Source organism: Dasypus novemcinctus, chromosome 1 (assembly GCF_030445035.2).
Source record: "Dasypus novemcinctus isolate mDasNov1 chromosome 1, mDasNov1.1.hap2, whole genome shotgun sequence".
Lineage (NCBI taxonomy): Eukaryota > Metazoa > Chordata > Mammalia > Cingulata > Dasypodidae > Dasypus > Dasypus novemcinctus.
The window spans coordinates 132229300-132252536 of record NC_080673.1 but is presented as its reverse complement, the minus strand read 5'-3'; the positions used below and the strand labels follow the sequence as shown (position 1 = coordinate 132252536).

Here is a 23237-nt window from a genome sequence, read left to right as displayed (position 1 = left end):
TAGTGGCTATTGCTTTTATTTTTAGGCTTTTGATCCATTTTGAGTTAATTTTTGGATAAGGTGTGAGATAGGGGTCCTCTTTCCTTCTTTTGGCTATGGATATCCAGTTCTTTCAGCACCATTTGTTGAATGGACTGTTCTGCCTGAGCTGTGTGTGTTTGACAGGCTAGTCAAAAATCACTTGAGGAGTCGGACTTGGCCCAGTGGTTAGGGCGTCTCTCTACAACATGGGAGGTCTGTGGTTCAAACCCCAGGCCTCCTTGACCCATCTGGAGCTGGCCCACGTGCAGTGCTGATGTTTGCAAGGAGTGCCGTGCCATGCAGGGGTGTCCCCCGCGTAAGGGAGCCCCATGCGCAAGGAGTGCACTCCGTAAGGAGAGCTGCCCTGCACGAAAGAAAGTACAGTCTGCCTAAGAATGGCACCACCCACATGGAGAGCTGACATCAACAAGATGACGCAACAAAACAAACACAGATTCCCATGCCACTGACAACAATAGAAGCAGATAAAGAAGACGACGCAGCAAATGGACACAGAGAACAGACAACCAGGGCAGGGGTGAGGGGGAAAGGGAGAAAAATAAATAAATAAATAAATCTTAAAAAGAAATCACTTGACCATACATGTGAGGTTCTGTGACTGAAACATCAGTTTGGTTCCATTGGTCTATGTGTCTATCTTTATGCTAGTACCATGCTTTTTTTTTTTTTATCACTATAGCTAGGTAATACAATTTAAAGTCTAGAGAGGAGAGTTTGCTTTTCCTTTTAAAGATGTTTCTGGCTATTAAGGACCATTTACCTTTCCAAATAAATTTGATAATCATTGTTTCAATCATAAAAATGCTGGTGGACTTTTTATTGGGATTGTATTGAATCTGTATATCAATTTAAGTAGAATTGACATCTTAATGATATTTAATCTTCCAATCCATGAGCATGGAATGTTCTTCCAATTATTTAGGACTTTTTAGATTTCTTTTGACATTGAATTTCAGTTTTCTGAATATAAGTTCTTTACATTGTTGACCAATTATTTAGGCCTTTTTAGATTTCTTTTAACATCGAGTAGCAGTTTTCTGAATACAAGTGCTTTACATCATTGGTTGGTAAGTTTATTCCTGACTGAGTTTTATCTGTCATATTTTATATTCACCACTCTTTTGACACTGCTGGTTACTTTTATTGATATAATCTTCATTTCTAGACTCTCTTCTAGGCCTCTCTCTCCTTTCTTTTCTCTTCAGGCTCTAGCCACCCTTTAGTATTTCCTGAAAATCTGGTCTCTTGGTTAGAAATTCCCTCAGTTTCTGTTTATTTGTGAATATTCTAAACTTGCCCTCAGTTTTGAAAGACAACCTTTCTGGATATAAGATTCTTGGCTGGAAGTTTTTCTCTTGTAGTACCTTAAATATATCAGACCACTGTCTTCTTGCAGTCATGGTTTCTGGTGAGAAATCACCACTTAATCTTATTGGGTGTCCCTTATATGTTATGCATTGTTTTTCTTTTGCTGTTCTCAGAATTTTCTCTTTTTCTTTGGCATTTGACATTCTGATTAGGATGTGTCTCCGAGTTGGTCTATTAGGATTTTTTTGCATGGGAGTACATTGTGCTTCAAGGGCATGGATATCTATGTCCTTCGGTAAGGTTTGGAAATTTTCTACCATTATTTCTTCAAATATTCCTTCTGCCCTTTCCCCTTCTCTTCTCCTTCTGGGATACCCATGACACATACATTTGCATGTCTTTTAAGTCATTGAGTTCCCTGAAACCTTGTTCATTTTTTTCTATTCTTTACTTCATCTGTTCTTTTGTCTGTTCACTTTCAGAGGCCATTTCTTCAAGCTCACCAATTCTTTCTTCTGCCTCTTCAAATCTGCTATTATATGATTCCAATGTTTTTAAAATTTCATTTATTGTAACTTTCATTCCCATAAGATCTGCTATTTTTCTATGTATGCTTTCAAAATCTTCTTTGTGCTCATCCAATGTCTTCTTAAAATCCTTAACCTCTTTAGCAATCTCATTGAATTTATTAAGGGATTTGTTTGAACATCTATGATTAGTTTTCTCAACTCCTTTATGTCATCTGGAGGCTTATCTTGTTCCTTTAACTGAGCCATAGCTTCATGTTTCTTGGTGTGGATTGTGATTTTTTTTTTGGTGTCTTAACATCTGAATTACTAGAGTATTTACTCTGGGTGCAGTTTTTCTCTTTAGTTTAGGGCTTCCTGTATTTTCCCCTTGCTGGTTATGCAGTAGGAACTAAAGATGTAGTTGGTGCTATAACTTGTGGAGGCTCAAGCTGCCCTCATTACCCCAGGGGCTCATGAAGCTTCCCCAACTTTCTCCTTTGCCAGGGGTAGGGACAGAGTCACAGCTATGTGGAATAATCCAAGTTGTGCAGGCCTAAACTCCAGTTGCCCAAAGAGACTGATGAAGCTTCATGTCCCTTTCTCCCTGCCTGGGGTGGGGATGAAGCTGCAGGTATGGGCAGCAATCTATGCAGAATGGGTCCAAAATGACCTTGGTTGCCCGATAGTCTTCTGATTATTCAGTCTTTGCCAGCCAAATGTACCTGCAGTTACCTGGATAGGCTGTTGTAGGACCTGCCAGCCTCCTCCCTGCTAGAGATGGGGCTGATGCCTAGGCTGTGGCTTCAGGCTTATTTGGGTGAAAGAAACTGGTTCCAACCATCACTGTGATTTTTGGTCAGCCCCACTTCCCCTCATGCTGGGTGCAGAGTCAAAATAGCAACTACTGGCCTCTTTCTGACCTGGACAAGTTCAAACTTCAGCTGTTCTTAGGGTTATACTCTAGCCAGCCGAATCCACCAATCAGTAGGTGAAATCAGTGGCCAACTGTCTCCTCCTCCCCTGTTTTTGGGAAATGGAGCTTCAAATTCCAGCCACAGAATAGTTCCTGGGGCAGCATGCACTGCCAAAGCAGGACAACCACCAGCTTCTGCAGCTTGCCCAGCAATCTCTGCAGAATGGGTAGTCTCCTCCTTCAGTCCTTCAAGTATGTTGAAGGATGCTCTTTTGGTCTCCTGGAGCCCCCAAACAGGTGCTTCCACCAGATATAGATAGCTCTGCATGTTTACTAACTGTCCTGTAGGAGGAGCTGACTCTAGAAGCTACTTACTCCACCACCATCTTAGTGTTTTCTGGAAGGTTTTTGATGACTGTTTAAATCTCTTAACTTTTTATTGGTTTGTTGAGGTCTTCTATTTCTTCTAGGGTCAATGTAAGTGCTTTGTGTGTTTCTAGGAATTTGTCCATTTCCTCTACATAGTCTAATTTTTTGGCAAACTGTTGTTCATAGCATCCTCTTATGATCCCTCTTATTTCTGTGGGGTCAGTGGTAATATCCCCCCTCATTTCAGATTTTATTTATTTGCATCTTCTCTCCTTGTTTCTTTGTCAGTCTAGCTAAGGATTTGTTGATTTCGTCCATTTCAAAGAACCAACTCTTAATTTTGTTGATTCTATTTTTTTTTTTTTCTCAATTTCATTTATTCTTGCTCTGATCTTTACTATTTCTTTCCTGTTGCTTGGTTTGGGATTCGTTTGCTGCTTTTTTTTTTTTTTTTCCTAGTTCCTCCAGGTGTGTAGTTAGATCTTCAATTTTAGCTTTTTTTCTTTTTTCATGTAAGCATTGAGGGCTATCAATTTTCCTCTGAGCACTGACTTTGCAGTGTCCCATAGGTTTTGATACGTTGTGCTCTCATTTTCATTCTCTCAAAAAATTTGCTGAATTCTCATGCAGTTTCTTCTTTGACCCACTGATTATTTAAGAATGTGTTATTTAATCTCCATATATTTATGAATTTTCCCTTTTTTGTACATTATTGACTTATAACTTCTTGTTATCATCAGAGAAAGTGTTTTGTATAATTTCAAACTTTTTAAATTCATTGAGATATGTCTTGTGACCCAACAGATGGTCTATCTTGGAGAAGGTTCCATGAGCACTTTAAAAGAAAGTATATCCTGCTGTTTTGGGGTGCAGTGCTCTATTGATGTCTGTTAGGTTTAGCTCATTTATCATATTATTCAAGCTCTCTGTTTCTTTATTTACCCTTGTTCAGATGTTCAATCCAGTGCTGAGACTGGTGTATTGAAGTCTCAACTATTATTGAAGAGACATCTATTTCTCCCTTCAGGTTTGCCAGTGTGTGCCTCATGTATCTTGGGACATTCAAGTTAGGTGCATAAATATTTAGTATATTCACCTCTTCTTCATGAATTGCCCCTTTTATTAATGTATAATGACCTTCTTCAACTCTTATAGCAGTTTTGCAATTTAAATCTATTTTGTCCAATATTAGTATCACTACTCTAGCTCTCTTTTGGTTATTATTTGCATGGAATACCTTTTTCCAACCTTACACTTTTAACCTGGTTGTATGCTTGCATCTGAAGTTGATACCTTGTAGACAACAGATAGACAGCTCATATTTTTTAAATTCATTCTATCAATCTTTTAATTCGGGGAGTTCAATCCATTAACATTCAATGTTATTACGGTGAAGGTATTACTTACTTCAACCATTTTGGCCTTTGTCTCTCTGTTGTTATATCATTCTTTTGTCTGTCCTCTAATCCTTTACTTTACCCTTCCTAATAATCTTCATTTCTACACTCTTCTCCAAATCTCTTGCTCTTGCTTTTTTCCTCTCAAGCTGCAGCACCCCTTTTTAGTATCTCTTGTAATTCTATTCTTTTGGTAACCTATTCTATGAGTTTTTGTTTGTCTGTGAAGACTTTGATCTCATTCTTTTTTGTGAAGGACAGCTTTGCTGGTTATGGAATTCTTGGTTGACAGTTTTTCTCTTTCAGTACCTTAAATACATCATACCACTTTCTTCTCACCTCCATGGTTTCTGGTGAGAGACTTGCACTTAATCTTATTGAGGGTTTCATGTATGTGAGGCTTTGCTTTTCTCTTGCTGCTTTCAGAATCCTCTCTCTCTGATATTTGTCATTCTGAATAGTAAGTGTCTTGAGATAGATATATTTGGATTTATTCTGATTGGGATGCATTGTCCTTAGTGGATATTGATATTTATATCCTTCTTAAGTGTTGGGAGGTTTTCCATAATTATTTCTTCAAATATTCTTTCTACCCCTTTTCCATTTTCTTCTCCCTCTGGGATACCAATACCAGGAATATTTTTTCATTTTATGTTGTCATTCAATTCCCTGAGATTCTGTTCCATTTTTCTCTTTTCTTCTCTTTCTGTTCTCCTGTGTTTTCCAGTTCAGATGTTCTGTCTTCAAATCATTAATTCTGTCTTTAAACAATTCAAATCTGTTCTTATGTGCCTCTAATGTATTTTTAATCTCATTCATAGTGTCTTTCATTCTCATAAACACTGTTGCTTTTCTTTGCAGGCTTTCAAATTGATCTTTATGTTCTCCCAGTGTCTTCTTAATATCCTTTATTTCTTTAGTCATATTTTCTTTAAGTTATTTGAAGTGAGTTAGGAATAATGTGTGATTATCACTGGTTAATTCTCTTAAATCCTGCATCCCTTTAGAATATTTGTTTTGTTCTTTTCACTACGCTGTCTCTTTCTGTTTCCTAGTGTCACTTTAATTTTTTGCTGATGTCTAGGCATCTGAATATGTTGGTGAATTTACTCTGATGGCCAATTTCTCCCTCTTGTCTATTCTGTTTTTTTTTTTTTTTTTTCATAAGCTCTTCTGTGATATTTGGTTCAACTTATTCTAAATCTTTAAAATTGTCTTAAGTTTTCAAAACTGAGCCAGAGACTCACTAGTAGGATGCATATTTTCTACCAGGGTTAGATACAGAAAGCACAGAGAACAGTTTTTGTGCATGAAATTTACAGACTGGCCAGCAGATGACACTCATCAGCACACCTTTCCAGGGAGGCTTTTCAGTTTTGGAGCTGTGTTCCTGTGTTGAATCTCCTGATTGGAGATTCAAAGCAGGGTCTCCTGGCTGAATTCACTGAAGAAAAGCACCCTGACATCCCCTCCCTTTTCCCTTGAAACAGCTGACAGGGAGGAAGATATTTTTCCCCCTCATAGTCAGATGTATGAGGCAAGGATTTTACCCCAGCTTAGTATCTTGGGGGTGGGGAAGGGGAGCCCTTCTGGCTGCCTTGGGGCCTTGGTAACTCATGTTTGTTATGTTGTCTTCTTCATTTCTCTGTCCCTTGCCCTCCTGGGAGTTGTGTAGCACTGTCCTGATCTGCTGTTTCTGAAAGCAGGTCCCTCAGACAGCTTTTCCACTGTTTTCATGAGAGCTTTCAGCTCTGCCTGTTAGTCCATCATCATCTTCCCATCTAACTCCTCACCCTAAGTTTTAAAGGATAATTTTGCCAGATACAAAATTCTTGGCCAGCAGTTTCTCTCTTTCAGTACCTAAAAACATCATACCACTTTCTTCTCATCTCCATGGTTTCTGGTGAAAGGTCAGCACTTCATCTTAACAAGTTTCCTTGTATATTATGCTTTGCTTTTCTCTTGCTGCTTTCAGAATCCTCTCTTTATCTCTGATATTTGTCATTCTGAATAGTAGGTATATTGGAGTAGGTCTATTCAGATTTATTCTTTTGGGGTGCATTGTCCTTCTTGGATATTGATATTTATGCCTTTCATAAGCATTGGAAAGTTTTCAGTCATTATTTCCTTAAATATTCTTTCTGCCACTTTTCTGTTTTCTTCTTCTTCTGGAACAAATGTATTGTCATTCAATTCCCTGAGACCCTGTTCCATTTTTTCCATTCTCTTCTCTTTCTGTTCTCCTGTCTTCAAATTCAGTTATTCTGTCCTCGATATCACTAATTTTTGTCTTTCATCAATTCAAATCTGCTGTTATATACCTCTAGCTTAGTTTTAATCTCATCCATTGTGTCTTTCATTCACATAAGCTTTGTTACTTTTCTTTGCAGGCTTTCAAATTGTTCTTTATACTCTTTAAGTGTCTTAATATCCTTTATCTCTTTAGCCATATTTTCCTTCAATTCCTTGAATTAATTTAGGAGATTTGTGTGATTGTCATTGATTAGTTGTTTTAAATCCTATATCTCTTCAGGATATTTAGTTTGTTTTTTTGGTTGAGCATGTCTTCCTGTTTATTAGTATGGCCTGTAATTTTTTATTGATGTCTAGGCACATCAAATATGTTCATAAATTTACTCTGATGGCCAATTTCTACTCTTGCCTAGTGGTTTTGTTCCACAGTGCTTCTTTTATTTTTGTTTCAACTTATTCTGAGTCTTTAAAATTGTCCAGCTTAATTTATCAGGATCAGGCCAGGAACTCACTAATGTGAGCAGATGCTTTTCCAGAGGTTTAGGGTAAAGAGAGCCTAAAAACAGTTTTTCTCCTTGCAGTTTCCCAGCTGACTAGCAGATGGTACTCATCAACAAATATTTCCACAGACGTGTCTCAACCTCCACTTGCTTTGATTCTGGTCTGACCAGAGTTAAGATTCAACTGAGTTCTGCTGGCCAAGTTCACTTAAGGGAGGCCACTCTCTGCCCTCTGCCAGTCTCCCAGTTTACAGGAAGAAGATGTCTGTTCCCATCTTAATCAGTTGCAGTGATAAATGGGTTTTATCCAGCCTGCTCCTTGAAAGTGGGGAATGAGTACTGGTCCAGGCTTTCTGGGGGTTTAATAAGAGTTGTCATTTTGGGGTCTTCCTGTCTCTGTCCTCACCCTCCTCAGAGTTTTGCAGCCCTGTCCTGGTGTGTTGACCCCCAAAGAAGGTCCCTTGGACAGCTTTCTGTCCTTTTTACATTGTTTTTGTGAGAGAGTTGAGCCCTGCCTGCCTATTCCAATGCCATCTTACTGGAAGTCCTGCTAAGAGAACTCAGCAACAAGTTCTTAGGTAATATGAAGAATGATGTCTAATTTTGCTAATTCAAATCTTGCACCATTTTTTAGCAAGAGGGTCTAAGGAATTTTTTCCCTCTAAATGATGCTCCTAGTCATATTAGAATCATCAGTCCCATCAGTCGTTTAGAACCTGAAGGAAATCATCATGCTAAGGCTGTAGGCTCTCTTTATAAGTGCTGGACCCTACACACACTGGAAGTCCTTAGCTTGTATGGTGGGCTAGTCAGAGTGGTGGATTGACAGTTCTCTCACAGTAAAGCAGGGGTAACTTAACCATCGGATCCTGGGGGCTTCACTCGATACTAAATTTTGAGCCCCCTCTTTGTGTCAGGCACACTGCAAAGCACTTGGAAACTGAGCTGAAAAAGATATATTTCCTACAATTCCACGGAAGGACTCACAGCTTAGAGGAGAAGACATTTGCATAATTATACATTAACTGCCTGCACTGAAAGTGATATATACAAAGGTCTCAGCGTACTTAGTACAGACTCAGGAATCAGAAACAGCTTTCTGGAGAATATATGATCTTATCTGAGGCTTAAAGGACTTGTAAAAGAGAATCAACAAATAGTTATGGAAAAGTGGGTAGGATTCCAGGCCAAGAGTCGTAAAGGTAAAAACTGCAGGGTCAGATGCTGGACTTTATATATCCTGCCATAACCCTCTAAATGTACTGGGGGAGAGTGTGAACTCCAGGGTAAACTATTATCTATGTAGTGCAGTAGTGCCCCAAAATATGTTTATTGAGTGTGACGAGTGTGCCACGATGATGGGGGAGGTTGATGGTATGGGAGGAGTGGGGTGGGAGGTGGGTGGTATACAGGATCCTCTTGTATTTTTTAATATAACTTTTTTTGTGTGATGGATATATCTTCAAAAAAATACAATTTACAAAAATGATGAGGTGGGGGGGTGGGAAGTGGGTTATATGGGAATTTCATGTGTTTTTTTAAATGTTTTTTAATGTAATATTCCTTGTGACCTATTAACTTTAATTTAAAAAAACATAGAAAAAAAACTGCATGACTTGTGTAGAGAATTGCAAAATGTTCAGTATTTCTGGAACACAATGTTTGAGAAAGGTTGACAAATGATGTTGGGGCTTAGATGTATCTCCAAAGGAAAAGCAGATTTTCTGTCAAGGTGAGATCTGATTTTCCTTAGTTGCAGCCAAAGATCAGATTGGGTGTGTGTGTGTGGGGCAGGGGGGGGGGGCGGACAGGACTGTGTCCTCTCAGCATTATCTCCTAAGAAAGAAGCAAGGATGGAAAAAAGACTTTTATGGGTATTATTCTTACTGGAAATATTTACTAAATTTCCTAAAAAATTGTAAAGGGTGATGAAAAAATTCAGCTCAACTGTATAGTCAGGTTATAGTTGTGTAAAATCACACAGGAAAGTGTTTTGTGCATTTATTTAACTTAAATGCATTTTGCAGTGCCCTGCTGAACAGGATCAGGACAATTAAGTAGAACATAATTAGGTCTCCCTTCTGGAAAGCAAGGAGAGCCCTTTTTCCAATGAAAGCAAAATTCAAAATTTATTTCCTTTTTTTGGTAAACAGGCCAGGGCTAATCTAATCTTGTCTTTACATTTTGTCATTTTGAATGAAAGGAATGAGGACTTCCAGGAGAGAAGAATACATGCAAAGATTAAGAAGATGGGCTTTGGAGCTTGTAGATCTGAGGTCCAGGTCCAGTTCTATCACATGATAACTGGGTATCTTGCACAAGTTACTTAACCTCTAGAGCCTTAGTTTATACCACAGAGTTGCTGGAGAAGTAAATGCAATTGTGTACAAAGCATTTTATAGAGCTTCCATTTAAAGTGCATACAGTAAAGCTGAACATTAAGATCATCTTCAAAGAAAGTAAAAACATGAAAGATAGCATACCTTTCGTAGGAAAATATGTCTGGTGACTTCATCTCAGTGAAAGAAGGGATTTGTTTCTCATCTTGTATTTTCAGCTGTATAGGTCGTTTTACTCCCCAGAAAATGTCCAGCATTCCTTCAATGATTAGGTTACCATCTTCAGACTAGAAGAAACAAATAACCCCAAACATTGTTTTAAATTATTTATTGAAGGTAAATGTCTTTGATGATATAAAATTAAATCTATAAGAAATCTTAATAGATAAATCACAGGGAAGACTGTGGTTGTTTGGCTTCTAAATTTATCTACAAAATAATACTATTTTGGGGAACATTCAATTATTTTTGAAAAAAGTTATACCCAGCAGAGCAACTAAGTTATAAGAGTAACGACATGTCCACCAGAGGGCATAGTATGTTAAAATGCTTTCTTTGCTTCTTCAGGTAAGTAGCAGTTAAAGTCTTCAATTCTGCTTAATTTAAAACTGTAGGAGAATTTAAAACTGTACTAAACTAGGTATCAGAAGACACAACTATTAAGAGACTTGGTTGTTATTTCTTCACTTCTGACAAGGAAGAATTTAACTTACAGAGTTATTACACAGAACAAATGAAATACTATAAAGCATGTGAAAACACAGTTTAAAATCCAAAACAGTATAGAAAAGTGATATGTAAAAAACGAGTAGCATTTGAAAAGTTTTCTTTCAAATTAGAAATATAACAAAAGAGGGAAAAGCTACGCAAACAAAGAAAAATGAGCAAACATGGATTGAACCCTTACTTACACTTGGATATAAAGAACTGGCACACCCAAGTCATATCCCCCATGGAGCTTATTTTCTAGTCTATTTTTTTCCTTTATATAAAGGGTTTTTTTTTGTTATTAAAGTAATACATTGTCATTAGAGAAAACGACCATCAAAACCTAATTACTCCTATTACAAAAAATCAATTATTAGTTTAATATTACTTAATTCATATTTGAGAGCATAATGATGAAAACTCTAGACTCTGGAATCAGATAAACCTTGTTTGAACCTTGGCCGTGCTATTTTTTAGTGCTGTGAACTAGGATAGTTTGCCAAATTCCTTTTATCCTGGGTTTTCTCTTCTGAAAAATCAGTATTAGAACAGTTCCTAATTCATAGGAACTGGCATTCAATAAGTGTTCAATAAGTATCATTGCTTATTATTATTTTTTGGTTGATAATCCTACTTTAGAGTCACTCCTGAAACAAAGTTTTGCTCTTTCTCCCACTTTGAATTTTTTTTAGGGTACATATTTAGTAGTGCAATTGCTGGTTCAGTAAGTTCAACGTCAGTAATTTTACCAAAGTGCTTTCCAAAGGGGAGAGTTGTCTGCTATCAGGAGTGTTCATTTTCTCCAAGTCTTAGTTGTATTTGTCATTGTCAGACTCTCATCTCTGATGATCTGATGGTGGGTGGATATAGACCCCCTCCTGTGCGAAATAGCAGCAGATGGACCCCATGTTTGCGGTCCCCGAGGTGGCCGGCTGGCAGCGTATGCATGCCCTGTGGACTGCTGGGCCACTGGAGTCGTGCACATCCAGTGAGTGGATGGGCGGGCAAGCAGGCTCTCAGCCAGGCAGCGTGGGGTTCATGTCTGTGGCCTTCCTGGGTGACAGCCTTGTGGTCTCCTTGTGACCTTTCAGGGAACCCACCTTCCTAGGATTTCTGGCAACACTGCTTCTGATAAGAACATCAAGCATGGTCTGTCCCCAGACTGAAAAAAACTTTGCCAGGGCCAAATGGAAGGTAAGACTAGGATGGCTTACTTTTCTGGCCCAACCCTAAGAGCTCCTTTTGGTACCAACAGTTTCTGACCTGCGCTGCACCCCTGCAGCCCCATGCAGACTTTTCTCTGGCTATTAGGTGTGGCTGTAGCCACAGTCACTATTTTAAGCAGGTATGCTGAGCAGCGCAGCCCAGGACTCTGGGGCGGGGAGGCAGCCAGGAGCACTGTGAGTTTGGCCACTGCTAGGGAATGAGTCCAGCTTCTGCAAACCTTGAGTCACTCTCTGCTCTCCTTCTTTCAGAAGGTTGTCAGGATGACCATCCTCATGAGATGGCTTCAGGTGCCAGAATAGTCCAGCATGGCTTGGCCCAATCTGCCCCAGCCACAGGCACTGCCACCCCTCGGACTGCAGGCAGGGCCGCACCTGCATCTAGTAGTGGAACTACCTCAGTCCCTGGGGGCAGTGCCACCCCAGCCACAGAGGGTGATGCTACTCTTGCTGCAAAGAGTGATAATGTGGCCTCTGCAGACCATAATGCCACTCCAGCCACAGATGGCAGTGCTACCCCAGCCATGGATGGGAAAGCCACACCAGACACAAAAAAGAGCACCATGCCCACTACCCAAACTGCCATACCGGCCACCAAGGCAGATGCTACTTGGGGCTGGCTCTGGCCCAGCTGGACTGCACAGCCCAAAGGGCACAGCAGGTCAGGCTTACCCTCTAGTAAAAGGAAAGAGCTGCTGGCTGTGCCCAAGAATCTCAGAGGGAAGAGACAGCCTCATGGGGGGAGCTGCAGGGGATGGGCAAGAGGGTGGGAGAGTGGATGGGGGCTTCTCACTGTACATAGAGTCACTGGCATGATGCCCTCTTCCCTTCTCCCCACTGCCCCCCAGTGTGGGGCATACCTGGGGATGATGGAAGAGCGGCCACATCTCCTGTATGTATGTGTAAATGATGAGTAGGCCAGTGACAGGGCTAGCCCCCGCCCCTGCATGGATTCTGTGTGGCTTTTCTGTCTTTTGCTAGCTTCACTGATTTATGTTCCTTGTGGGCTGCTGCTTTAGCACACTCAGGCTCCCTGCTCTCCTTCCCCTTCCCTCCTTGATTCCCCCAGGCAGCCCTGGGCATCGGGCAGTCTCACCCTGAGAGCTGGTCCACCAGTGAGGCCCTCTCAGCGGTCATGGGCTCCTGCACGTGAAGTGGTATGCTGGGGGGTGTAGGCTGCTCTAGGAGTGGACACTGGCTGGTATGGAAGGTGCAGAAATCTAGGGCAGTGTGTTCTGAGACAAGACTGGTCACCTGGCTGGGACACTGCTTGCCAGCTGTGGAGGCCCTCAGGAGTAGACTAGAGTGAGTAGGAAAGTAGATGCTTCCATCTCTGATCCTGGGAAGTCTCTGTTTTATTTCCTGCCCTCCTGGGTCCTGTAGTTGGTTTTCCTGTGTCCTAAACCTCGTGAGCCTGCGAAGGGAAGGAGGTGCAGTAAGGATATGGTAGTAAGATGGGGGGCGAGGGGCAGAATGCAGGCCCAGGATCCAGGGCCGAACAGCATGGGCCACCACATGAAGAGACCTTGTGCATAGTCAAGTGGCTTCCCTGGGCTGGGGAGAGCATGCAGGGTAAGCATTGCACAAAAATTCCATGCTGCCCTGTTAGATGATCTTTCCTGTGAACAACACTGTTCTTTCTAAACAGGCCTGAAGGACTTCACTGGGCCACTTCAGCTGGAGCAGATCAGCTTTCTACTATGGAGTTCTGCATAAGGTTTCTTCTGAAGGGGAGGGCAAGAAGGAGTAACACTGCTAAATACTGCAAGAATGAAAATCCTTGGGTCACAAGACTTGCTCCAGTCCAGACAGGCTCAGGGATGCTGCTCTTTCTCAGGAAGGATTCCAAAGATAATTTATAAGATGTGAGAAGGAGGGAAAGTTCCTGGTGCTGACCACTTCTCTGTGAATTATCTCTACCTCCAAAATTCCAACCCTGCCTCAGTCTCAGAGACATAAGTGATCCTCCTAGGAGCTCAGAGCTGAAGTTAGTACTCATCCTAGCACCTCCAGTCTCAGGCAGGGATCCTCATGCCTTGATTGGATAAAGCCAGGCTGCGCCTGGGGTGTCCTAAAAGGGCTAGGGCTTACACACCCATCTTTCCAGGACCACCCAGAGCCCCAGGACTGACAGGCGGGAGCTTTACTTCCTCCTGTGGGAACCAGGGGCTGCCAATGGCTGGTCTAGCTCTGCCCAGAGCCCAGGCTTCCTATGGGGCCGTCGTCCACTCCCCTACAGCCACTGTCCTGTCTTCTCTCCCCTCGCAGGGAGCCACCAGGAAGCAGGAAGGGCTGAGGGTGCCATTCCCTGGTCATGTTGAGCCAGCTCTGGCTTAGAACCACAACGCCCTCTTCTGCCCCAGTTAAAGTCTTAGCCTCAGAGCCGCTGCCTCCCTTCCCCACCCAACTCTGCGTCCTGGGGGTGCCCGCCGAGTTCTCCCAGGAGGCCCGGTCATTGGCCCGAAGCACAGAGGACCTGAAGGGCCCCAACCCCCCTTCCACCCCAGGATTCTCGCCGCCGCTCCTTTCGCCCACCTTTGAGCCCACATTTTGGATTCCTGAGAGGTTTGGGTTGCCTGTCGGTTGTTTTAAACAATCAAATACAATTTGTTCTTTGAATGGCATTGCATAATGCAGCTCCTGCAGTTTGAGTTATTGGTGTTTAACATTCTTTCTTTGCTGAATGAAAGGCCAATTAATCTCTTACATTAAAAAAGCACAGAATAACTATACTTCTGAGGTTCTCTAAGTCTTGCCTTTGAGCAGAAATACTCCGATTAATAGCAATGATTTTTTTTTTCATTTAGTGAATGCCAGACTATTTTCTAATATTAGAAAGCATCTACTTAGAGATGGGTTACAAATAAATCTTTCATGAAGGCTTATTTACAGATCTAATCTCATTGTCTCAATCTTTGGACTGCCTGTCTTCTGAAACGTCACCTATCCTTGGTGATCTCAACCAATTTTAGGGTTTTATATACCTTCTCTGAAGCAGCAACTCCCAAATTTATATATCTAGCTCAAATCTTCCCCATGAAATCCAGCTATTGAACTGCCTATTTGACATCAACTTATTATGTTCCTAATTGAACATAAATATTTCCCCCTCCCATTCTTCCCCATCTTAATTAATAGCATTCCTTCCTTTTAGTTGCTCAGGCCAAGAATTTTTGAGCTACCTCTAAATTTTCTTTCATACTTAACTCACACTCTTTCATACTTAACTTAATTCAATTATCAGCAAGTCCTATTAGGTCTCCTTTCAAAATATATCCATAATCTGGTGGCATGTCACCACTTCCAACACACAGGTCTGGTTCAAACCACTGTTACTGCTGGCCTGGATTATTGCAATAGTTTCCTGTCTGGTTTACCTATCTCTTCCCTTGGTCTTCCATATGGTTAGAGCAATGCTTTTAAAATGTAAGTTCAATAATGTCCCTCCTCTAATCAAACCCTCCAGTGGCTTCCCATCCCATTCCAATTACAAACCAAAGTCTCTACAATGATCTATAAGACCCTACACAGTCTGCAACTGTACTTTCCCTGGTCCACTTGGCTCCAGCCACACTGGCCTCCCTCTGTACCTTGAGTCCATATACCAGGCTCAGGACTGATATTTAGACTGCCTCTCTACCCAGAATGTTGTTCCACAGACTTCTTCATCATTTGTTACCTCATGTCTTTCAGTCTTTATGTGCCTCTTCCCCCATTCCATCCCAGTTCCTGACATACCATACATTTTACTGCTCTGTTTCTTGTCTGTCTACTCTACTAAAATATAAGCACCATCGAGGCAACAAATTTGCCTAGTTTCTTCATTGCTTTGTCTTCAGTTTTTAGAATGATGTCTGGCACATGGTAGACAATAAATATTTATTTTCTTATTTGCTTAATAAATTCATTAATAATCAGAAATGAAGAAAGCTGCACATTATCTGCCATGGACTGCCCCTTTTAACAGTGCCCATCATTGTAACTAAGTCATCCATAAGTCAAAAGATTTTGAAAATGGTGCATTTTAACTTATTTGGCCTTCAAATAAAGATTGCAAGATTTAGCAATGATAGATTCATGGTGAACCTTGTATAACTTTTTAAATGTTATAAGTGTTAATCTATTTTTTAAAAATTTAAATAAAATTTTGTATTGTAAATTGAACACTGGTATACAGAATTGGAAAGGAGAGGCCTCAACGTAAATTCTCAGAATTACATTAAAATTTTTCCTAAAGGAAACGAACTTCTTAACATCTTAATTGTTTGGAAACCATTGTACTAAAATATGAATCACCATTTTCCTAAAGTTGGCCCTTTTCCTAAATCTAGATGTTTATCATTACATATAGTTAAGGTCTATGATCCAAGACAATACTTACTTAATTTTAATTTTTTAAAAAGATTTATTTTATTTATTTCTCTCCCCTTCCCCCCTTGTTGTCTGCTCTTTGTGTCCATTTGCTGTGTGTTCTTCTGCATCCGCTTGCATTATCAAGCAGCACTGGAAAACTGGGTCTCTTTTTTGTTGCATCATCTTGCTGCATCAGCTCTCCATGTGTGCAGCGCCACTCCTGGATGGGTTGCGCTGTTTTCATGCGGGGCTACTCTCCTTGTGGGGTGCACTCCTTGTACATGGGGCACCCCTACGTGGGGGCACCCCTGTGTGGCATGGCACTCCTTGCAAGCAGCAGCACTGTGCGTGGGCCAGCTTACCACACAGGTCAGGAGGCCCTGGGGATCGAACTCTGGACTCTCCATATGGTAGACGGACGCTCTATCAGTTGAGCCATGTCTGCTTCCCACAAGACAATATTTAAATGGAGAATTTAAAATTAGATCCATTTCTTTACAAAGGGATTAGTAAATACTTTCTCCTATATATAATTAATTTTGAGAAGGTAACTGAAATACCCCATTGAACTAAATCATTTAAAGTCACTAATCAGGGCCAGAATTCTTTGTAAATTTCCTTTTGCCCCAACTATAGATTCAAGTCAATTATGGTTGCCTGGTCAACAGTGTGCCATCAAATTTGAAGGTTTAAATCAGGGATAGAAAAATATAAAATTCCCTGGGGCCATGAAGATTTTGTAAATATGTGAAATTTGTATAAGAATACAAAATTGTGGAGAGACCAATGAAGAATGAGGCATTTGAAAAAGTTTTTTAAACTAACCCTATGTTGGCAAAAAATAAAAATAAAAACAAAAACTAAGAATATATGAATTTGGTCAGTTTGGCCAGTAGTCTGCCAGTTGTACATCTAAAAGTGCCTTCTAGTTTCAGGACTTTCCTAAATCTTTCTTTAAAAGTTTTTATTTGTTATTATTGAGATACAGTAGACATTCATGGAATGGAATGTACTAATTTTAACAACCAGATAAAACTTCATGTTACATATATGCCATGATTTATTTGGAAAAACCCCCACTGGTAAAGATTTTAGACACTTTCAAATTTTCTGCACTACAAGTGATGTCACAATTAACTTTTTTCTACAACTATCCTGGTATATTTGCAGAAGAATATCTAGGGTAGATTCCTAGTGGAATTGCTGTTCAAAAGATATTCATACTCTGTTTTAAAAATAGAAAGCAAATACACTACTAAAATTATCTTTTTTTTTTTTGAGGTATTGGGGCCAGGGATTGAAACCCAGACCTTGTGTGTGAGAAGCCAGAGCTGGGCTTTTCATTTGTTTGTTTATTGTTTGTTTTGTTTTTAAAAGGTACCAGGGGTCAACCCGGCACTTTGTATGTGGGAAGCAGGCACTCAATTGCTTGCGCTACATCTGCTACCCTAGAATTATTTTTAAATTCTTTCCTATTCCAAAAATGTTAAGAAAGTCACAGATGTCCCAGCACTGGGATTTCATGATACAGCCTAAAAATAAAAACCAGAATAAAGTTAAAGATTTACCTGTTTCTCCCAGATCATTTGTGCCTTTGATTATGGACTCCAACTCATCCTGACTCCCCTGTACGCTTAGAACATTTTTTCTGTGACTCAAACTGTATTGCATTTCTTTGATGGGCTTACCTGTCCATATAAAATATGCAGATTTTTCTGGTTTCCATAAAAAATGTTATAGGTCTTCAATAAAGAATCAAGTTGTTCCCTAAAAAAAAAATTATTAATTCAAGTTACAGTCAATCTTAGCCTCTTAACAATGAAAGTTCATAATAGTGCTTTCAGTTCATAAAGGTGTGACATAGAAAAAAATGGCTCAGTGGAATCTTTTGGTCACTTTAACTTAACATATGTCATTGACAACTGAAACATTCTTGAAAGATCAGCTAATAACCACTGAAGATATTAAATTCATAAATAACCAAAAATGGGAAAATGACTGAGGACAAAGTTGTCAGGAAAGTATTATGTGGCAGGAGGCAGTCATGAAACACAAATTTGGTTTCATGTTTATTTTTTCCTTGCAACTTTAAACCAACCTACATGAAACACCTATTACATTTCTGGCACTGTGTTTCCCTCTGGGGAGACAGCCATAGTTAAGGAACGGTCACTGCTCCTGGGGACCTGACCCTTTGTGGCAGGTGTACACCAACAAGTCCACTTCTGCCCTTCCCCTCCATGTCCCCACAGCTGGAGATGCTTATCCTACCCCACAGTCCCTAAATGGAAGCCTTTAGAAAAGAGGTGTTTTCCTGTTTCTGAACTGAGTAATTCATCGGAAGATTACCACATGATAAACGCATCCCACTGAAAGAGATATGTTAGAGATAGCAGAGTCTGTTAGCTGAATGAGGATCTCTCAGGTCATCCATAGTTTCTTTAGTTCTCTGGGAATGTATTTCATTCGTTTCTGCTGCTACTGATAGGTAGAAGTGAATTCTTACTATTCAGTAAACACCTTTTAGTTTTTAAAACGGGGATGTTGTCAGAACAGTCACATAGAATCATGTCTAGAATTTAGAGTTAGAAGATATCATTATTTCTCAGTTGGGGACACTGGTGCCTCTGGAGGCCAGAAACTGCTCAGATCCCACTGATAGATGGGGAAGTCAGGAAACAACATGTGCTCCACTTATCTAGACACTTTAGGAAAACAAACTGAGAATACCCAAGGATTTTCTTAGAAACTTTACTCATGCCTTCATACATATAGAAAGTGGTACATCACAAATTTTAAATGCTTGATTCACAGTATAAACTCCAAAGCATTATGTCTGTGTACTGACAAGCTGTACATTGAACTCTTGCCCTCAGGGTTTTGCCTCACCAGATAATAGGAAAGATCCTCATTCCAGAGAACACAAAGACACCAAGCAATATGACATCTTCTGGGCAATTGGTGATAATGGGCAACTGCTAAGATTTATTGAACTCCTATTATGTGCCCTAGGACTATGCTACACACTTTACACAGATTATCTCATTTAAGCCTCATAGCAACTCTGTAAGACTCATACTGTGAGATTTAGCAAAGATTACCACCTCATCAGGACCAGGCACAGCTGGTAGGCAACAGAGCTGGGATCTGAGTTCAGGCGGTTGATTTCAGGACCCACAGTCTTAACCACAGCCTTAACTCTGTGCTGTCTTCTGAAGGGGGAAGGGAGTTGTCTCTCCCTCTCAAAGCAGAATTTGCCTGACTGTACAATCTATGTCTGTTTACTTTTTACTTTCACAGTGTTTAGGATTACTAAGTATTTAGGGGTACGAGGACAGAGAATTGAATTAAAAGGCCTCAAGGATCTAATGGCTCTTGAAAGTAATGTAAAGCATTACAGAATTCTTTTATCTCATTTAGCTTCAAAATTCATGTCAGGTAGAAATAAGATAGTTAAAACCCCAAAATGATAAATTAGCTTACATAACTCATAATAGGTATCTGAACACTTTACTTGGGGAAAAGAGAGATCTTAGACCATAGTATAATACAGATTCATTTAAGATAATCTCCTCTGACTTGGTAGGGATACTATTTTTAACTGTGAAATGGCAGGAACAAGAGGTTTAATGATGACTGGAAATACCACAGAGAAATTCTAATATTCTAACAGAGCTTATAAAATCTACAGTGGTGGTGACAACAATGAACAGATATCTGATTGTTGTGTGCTGGGTACATGGAAAGCAAATTCTCTACTGGACTTCAGAAAAGATTTACCAAACTGACCTATTGCATTAACACTATTTCTCATGAAATATTTCTTTAAAATGACATTTGTCATTCAAGGCTGACCTTGGGCAAAGTCAAAGGAAAGAACTATTGTTTAAAAAAGAAATCAAACTGGCTCAAAGTTATAACACTCTCCTTTATGGGCACAGTTAAAATTTGACCACGTCATCACCCTAAACCTTAGATAATATTTCACTAGACTCTTAGGCTTTTGTGATCCCCAACCAAGAAGACAGTAAGAGCTTAAGTCTAGAAGTAGGAACATTAGCAGAAAGGCTGAAGTAGGTACTCTGTAAGTATTGGAGAATGAATGAATAAAGAGAGGAATAAATGGATATGCTAGCCCTGAAGACTAGGAGGCAGGTTAAGAAGGCTGAAGAAAAATGGAGGAGTAAAGAGTGAGGCAACAGCACGTACTTGCTTTAGAATCCTGGCCTGTGGACAAAAAAGAAATGTGAAGATGTTATTGGTGGTGGTGAAAAGACAGAGATGAGGAAAGGAACGGTGTGCTTGAAACAATTAAAAGAGAATTTCCACTATCTCCCACCATCACATCTATCTTTCAAACTGTATCTGGACCCAGCTGCCTCTTCCTGTTGCTCTGATTGAATGTTCTGTGCTCATGGCTAATGTCAATCCTTCTACTTGCACACTAGATTCTATCCTTTCTTATTTGCTTGAGGACAATTACTTCCTTCTCATCCCTGCATCATCACATTTTCTTTCTCTTTTGGATAATTTCAGTCAGTACACTAACATGTTATTATTTCTCCTATATTTAAGAAAATGAACAAATTTATCTTGACTTCACTTCTTTTCCAGCTTCCACCCCCTCCCTCACCTACCTTTTACAGAAAAAGTCCTTGAAAGTGTTGTTAATAATGGCTGACTCTCTCTTGAACATGTTCCAGTCAGGGTTTTACTTCCACCACTCCAAGGAAATGGCACTTCTCAAGGTCACCATGCTACATCCAGTGATTTTTTTCTAACCCTGACATGCTGGCCCATCTGCAGGATTTGGTCCAGTTGCTCCCCTTCTCTTCCTTGAAGGGTATTTACTTGTCAGGCAGGATATCATACTGGCCTGCTTTTCCTCTCAACTCTGCTCAGAACCTCTCAATCCTTATCACTTGTTCCCACTTGACCTCTAAATGTTGGCATGCCCTTGAGCTTGGTCCTTAGACCTCTTCTCTTTTCTGTTTGGACTTTCTCACAGTTTATCTCCCTACTTTCATGTCTTTGCTGATGACTGTAATATCTCCAGCCCAAACATCTCTCCTAAACTCTGCATTCTTATATCCAACTGCCTACTCTATTGAGATGTTACAGGCGTCTCAAATTATGTCCAAAATTGAGGTCCTGTCATCACATCCAACCTGCTCCTCTGCAGTTTTCACAACTTCAGCTAATGATAGCCCTATGCCCTGAGTTGCTCAGGCCAAAATTCTTGGTGCTGTTCTTGATGTCATTTTGTTCTCTCATAATCCATGTCTAGTTCATCAGCTAAGCTATTAACCCGCATAAAAAAAATATTTCCAGGGGAGCAGATGTAGTTCAGTGGTGGAGCACCTGCTTCCTATGTATAAAGTCCTGGGTTCCACATGGCATCTTCCTTCTCTCTTTAATAGACCTATCCCCCAAACCCATTCCCCTGCACTCCCTTTTTCTGTCAATCTGGACATCTGAGACACTGAAATTCCTATCATTGCTGCCCATCACAACCAGTCATGGTTCAACTAAAAAATCCTACCCACATCCCTTTCAAACCTCAACATCCTGTCCCTCTTGATGCCCAGCAAAGTATCAAACCCACAGTTACCTCTTACAAGTAAGCCTTTAGCTTACTCCTGAAGTTTAAGTCTAGGTGTACTCCTAAAGAATAGTAATCCAAAATACATGTATTGAATATCTATCTGAACTGCTGAATTAGTGCTCAACTGCATTTATACTGCTCAAATATTCCTAACTGGTTGCTGATTACTAATAAAATGTTTCCAAGAACAAGCTTGCATATACAAGCAACAAGAATTCCAGAAGAAATCTTAGACACAGTAAAATCAGAGATGTGAAATAATGAAAAGCTTAGAAACAGCCATATCAATGGAGTAAGAATTATAAATAAAATTAATAAGCTTTATGTTTCAAAAAACAAAAAAACAAAAACAAAGTCCTGGGTTCCATCCCCTGGTATCTCCTACAAAATATTTGTATCTTCAGAATTTGACTGCTTATCATCACTCTCACTGCTCCTACCTGCATTGTTGCATTGTTTCTCATCTGCATTTTTCTAATAGCCTCCTGAAAGCCTCCCTGCCTCTGCCCTTCATCCTCTACAGTCTGTCCTCAATACAGCAGCAATTCTTTTAATGAAAATCTAATCACAATTCTATTTGGTTCAAACCTCTCCAGTATCTTCCCGTTATTCAGAATACAAACCAACATCCTCAAATAACATAAGAGGCCAGACAAAATCTGGTTTTTGTTACATCTCATTTCTTACTATTCTCTCATTCACTCACTGCATTCCAGCCCACTGGTCTCCTTGATGTTCCCTGATGATACCAGCACCCTCCCATCTTGTACTTGTTCTCTCTCTCCAGAATGATCCTGCCCCCCGATCATCTCATTTTCAGCTAACTCATTCATTTTAACTATTTACTCAAAAGTCAACTTCTCAGGGAAGCGGTTGTGGTTCAACTGATAGAACCCCTGCCTACCATATGGAGGGTCCAGGGTTCACGTGCAGTTCACGTGCAGTGCTGCTGCGTGCAGGGAGTGCTGTGCCACGCAGGGGTGTCCCCTGTGTAGGGGTGCCTGATGCACTAAGCCCGCAAGGAGAGCTGCCCCATGTGAAAAAAGTGCAAACCGCCCAGGAGTGGCACTGCACACAGATAGAACTGACACAGCAAGATGATGCAACAAAAAAAGCGACACAGTTTCCTGGTGCCACATGACAAGATGCGAGTGGACACAGAAGAACAGAACAGCAAATGGACACAGAGATCAGACAACAGGGGAAAAGGGGAGAGAAATAAATAAAAATAAATCTTTAAAAAAGAAAAGGTCAACTTCTCAGAAAGCCCTTCTTGAACACCCAGTCTAAAATTTTGTTCTTCCCACAAATTTCATATTCTCTTTCTCTCCTTCCCATCTTCCCCTAGTCACTATATAGCCTACTATACATTTTACTTGTTAATCTTGCTTATTTTCCAGAATGTAGTCTCCATGAGGGCAGGGCTGTTTATGTTTTCTTCGCACTCTATTCCATGTGCCTGCAAGAGTGCCTGTCACATAGTTGGAGACATATTTACTGAATGAAAGTTTCAGAAATTTCTTATTCTAAAAAAATGAAACATACCTAACAAAGGGGGAAAGCTTTTTTATACAAGCAGTTTTATGGGGGAAAAATCTCATGATATTAAAATATCAATTTATACTTAAAATCCCTTTGATCCTCAATGTCTTTCTCCCCCCCTCCCCCCATCCATAAGAATATAGGTTCCTTGAGGGCAAGAATCTTGGTCTATTTTT

At 40.3% G+C, this 23237-nt stretch overlaps 1 protein-coding gene across 3 annotated transcripts in view; it reads right to left on the bottom strand.

Moving 5' to 3' along the window:
• RASSF6 (Ras association domain family member 6) overlaps window positions 1-23237 on the bottom strand; it is an 84257-nt gene that overhangs the window by 29688 nt on the left and 31332 nt on the right. For all 3 annotated transcript variants that reach the window (XM_004465318.5, XM_071216037.1, XM_071216039.1), the window contains exons 3-4: window positions 17603-17681; window positions 9775-9917 (exon numbers count right to left, since the gene is read on the bottom strand). In XM_004465318.5, the coding sequence (XP_004465375.2) occupies window positions 9775-9917; window positions 17603-17681 (222 nt within the window). The remainder of the gene's footprint in view (window positions 1-9774; window positions 9918-17602; window positions 17682-23237) is intronic.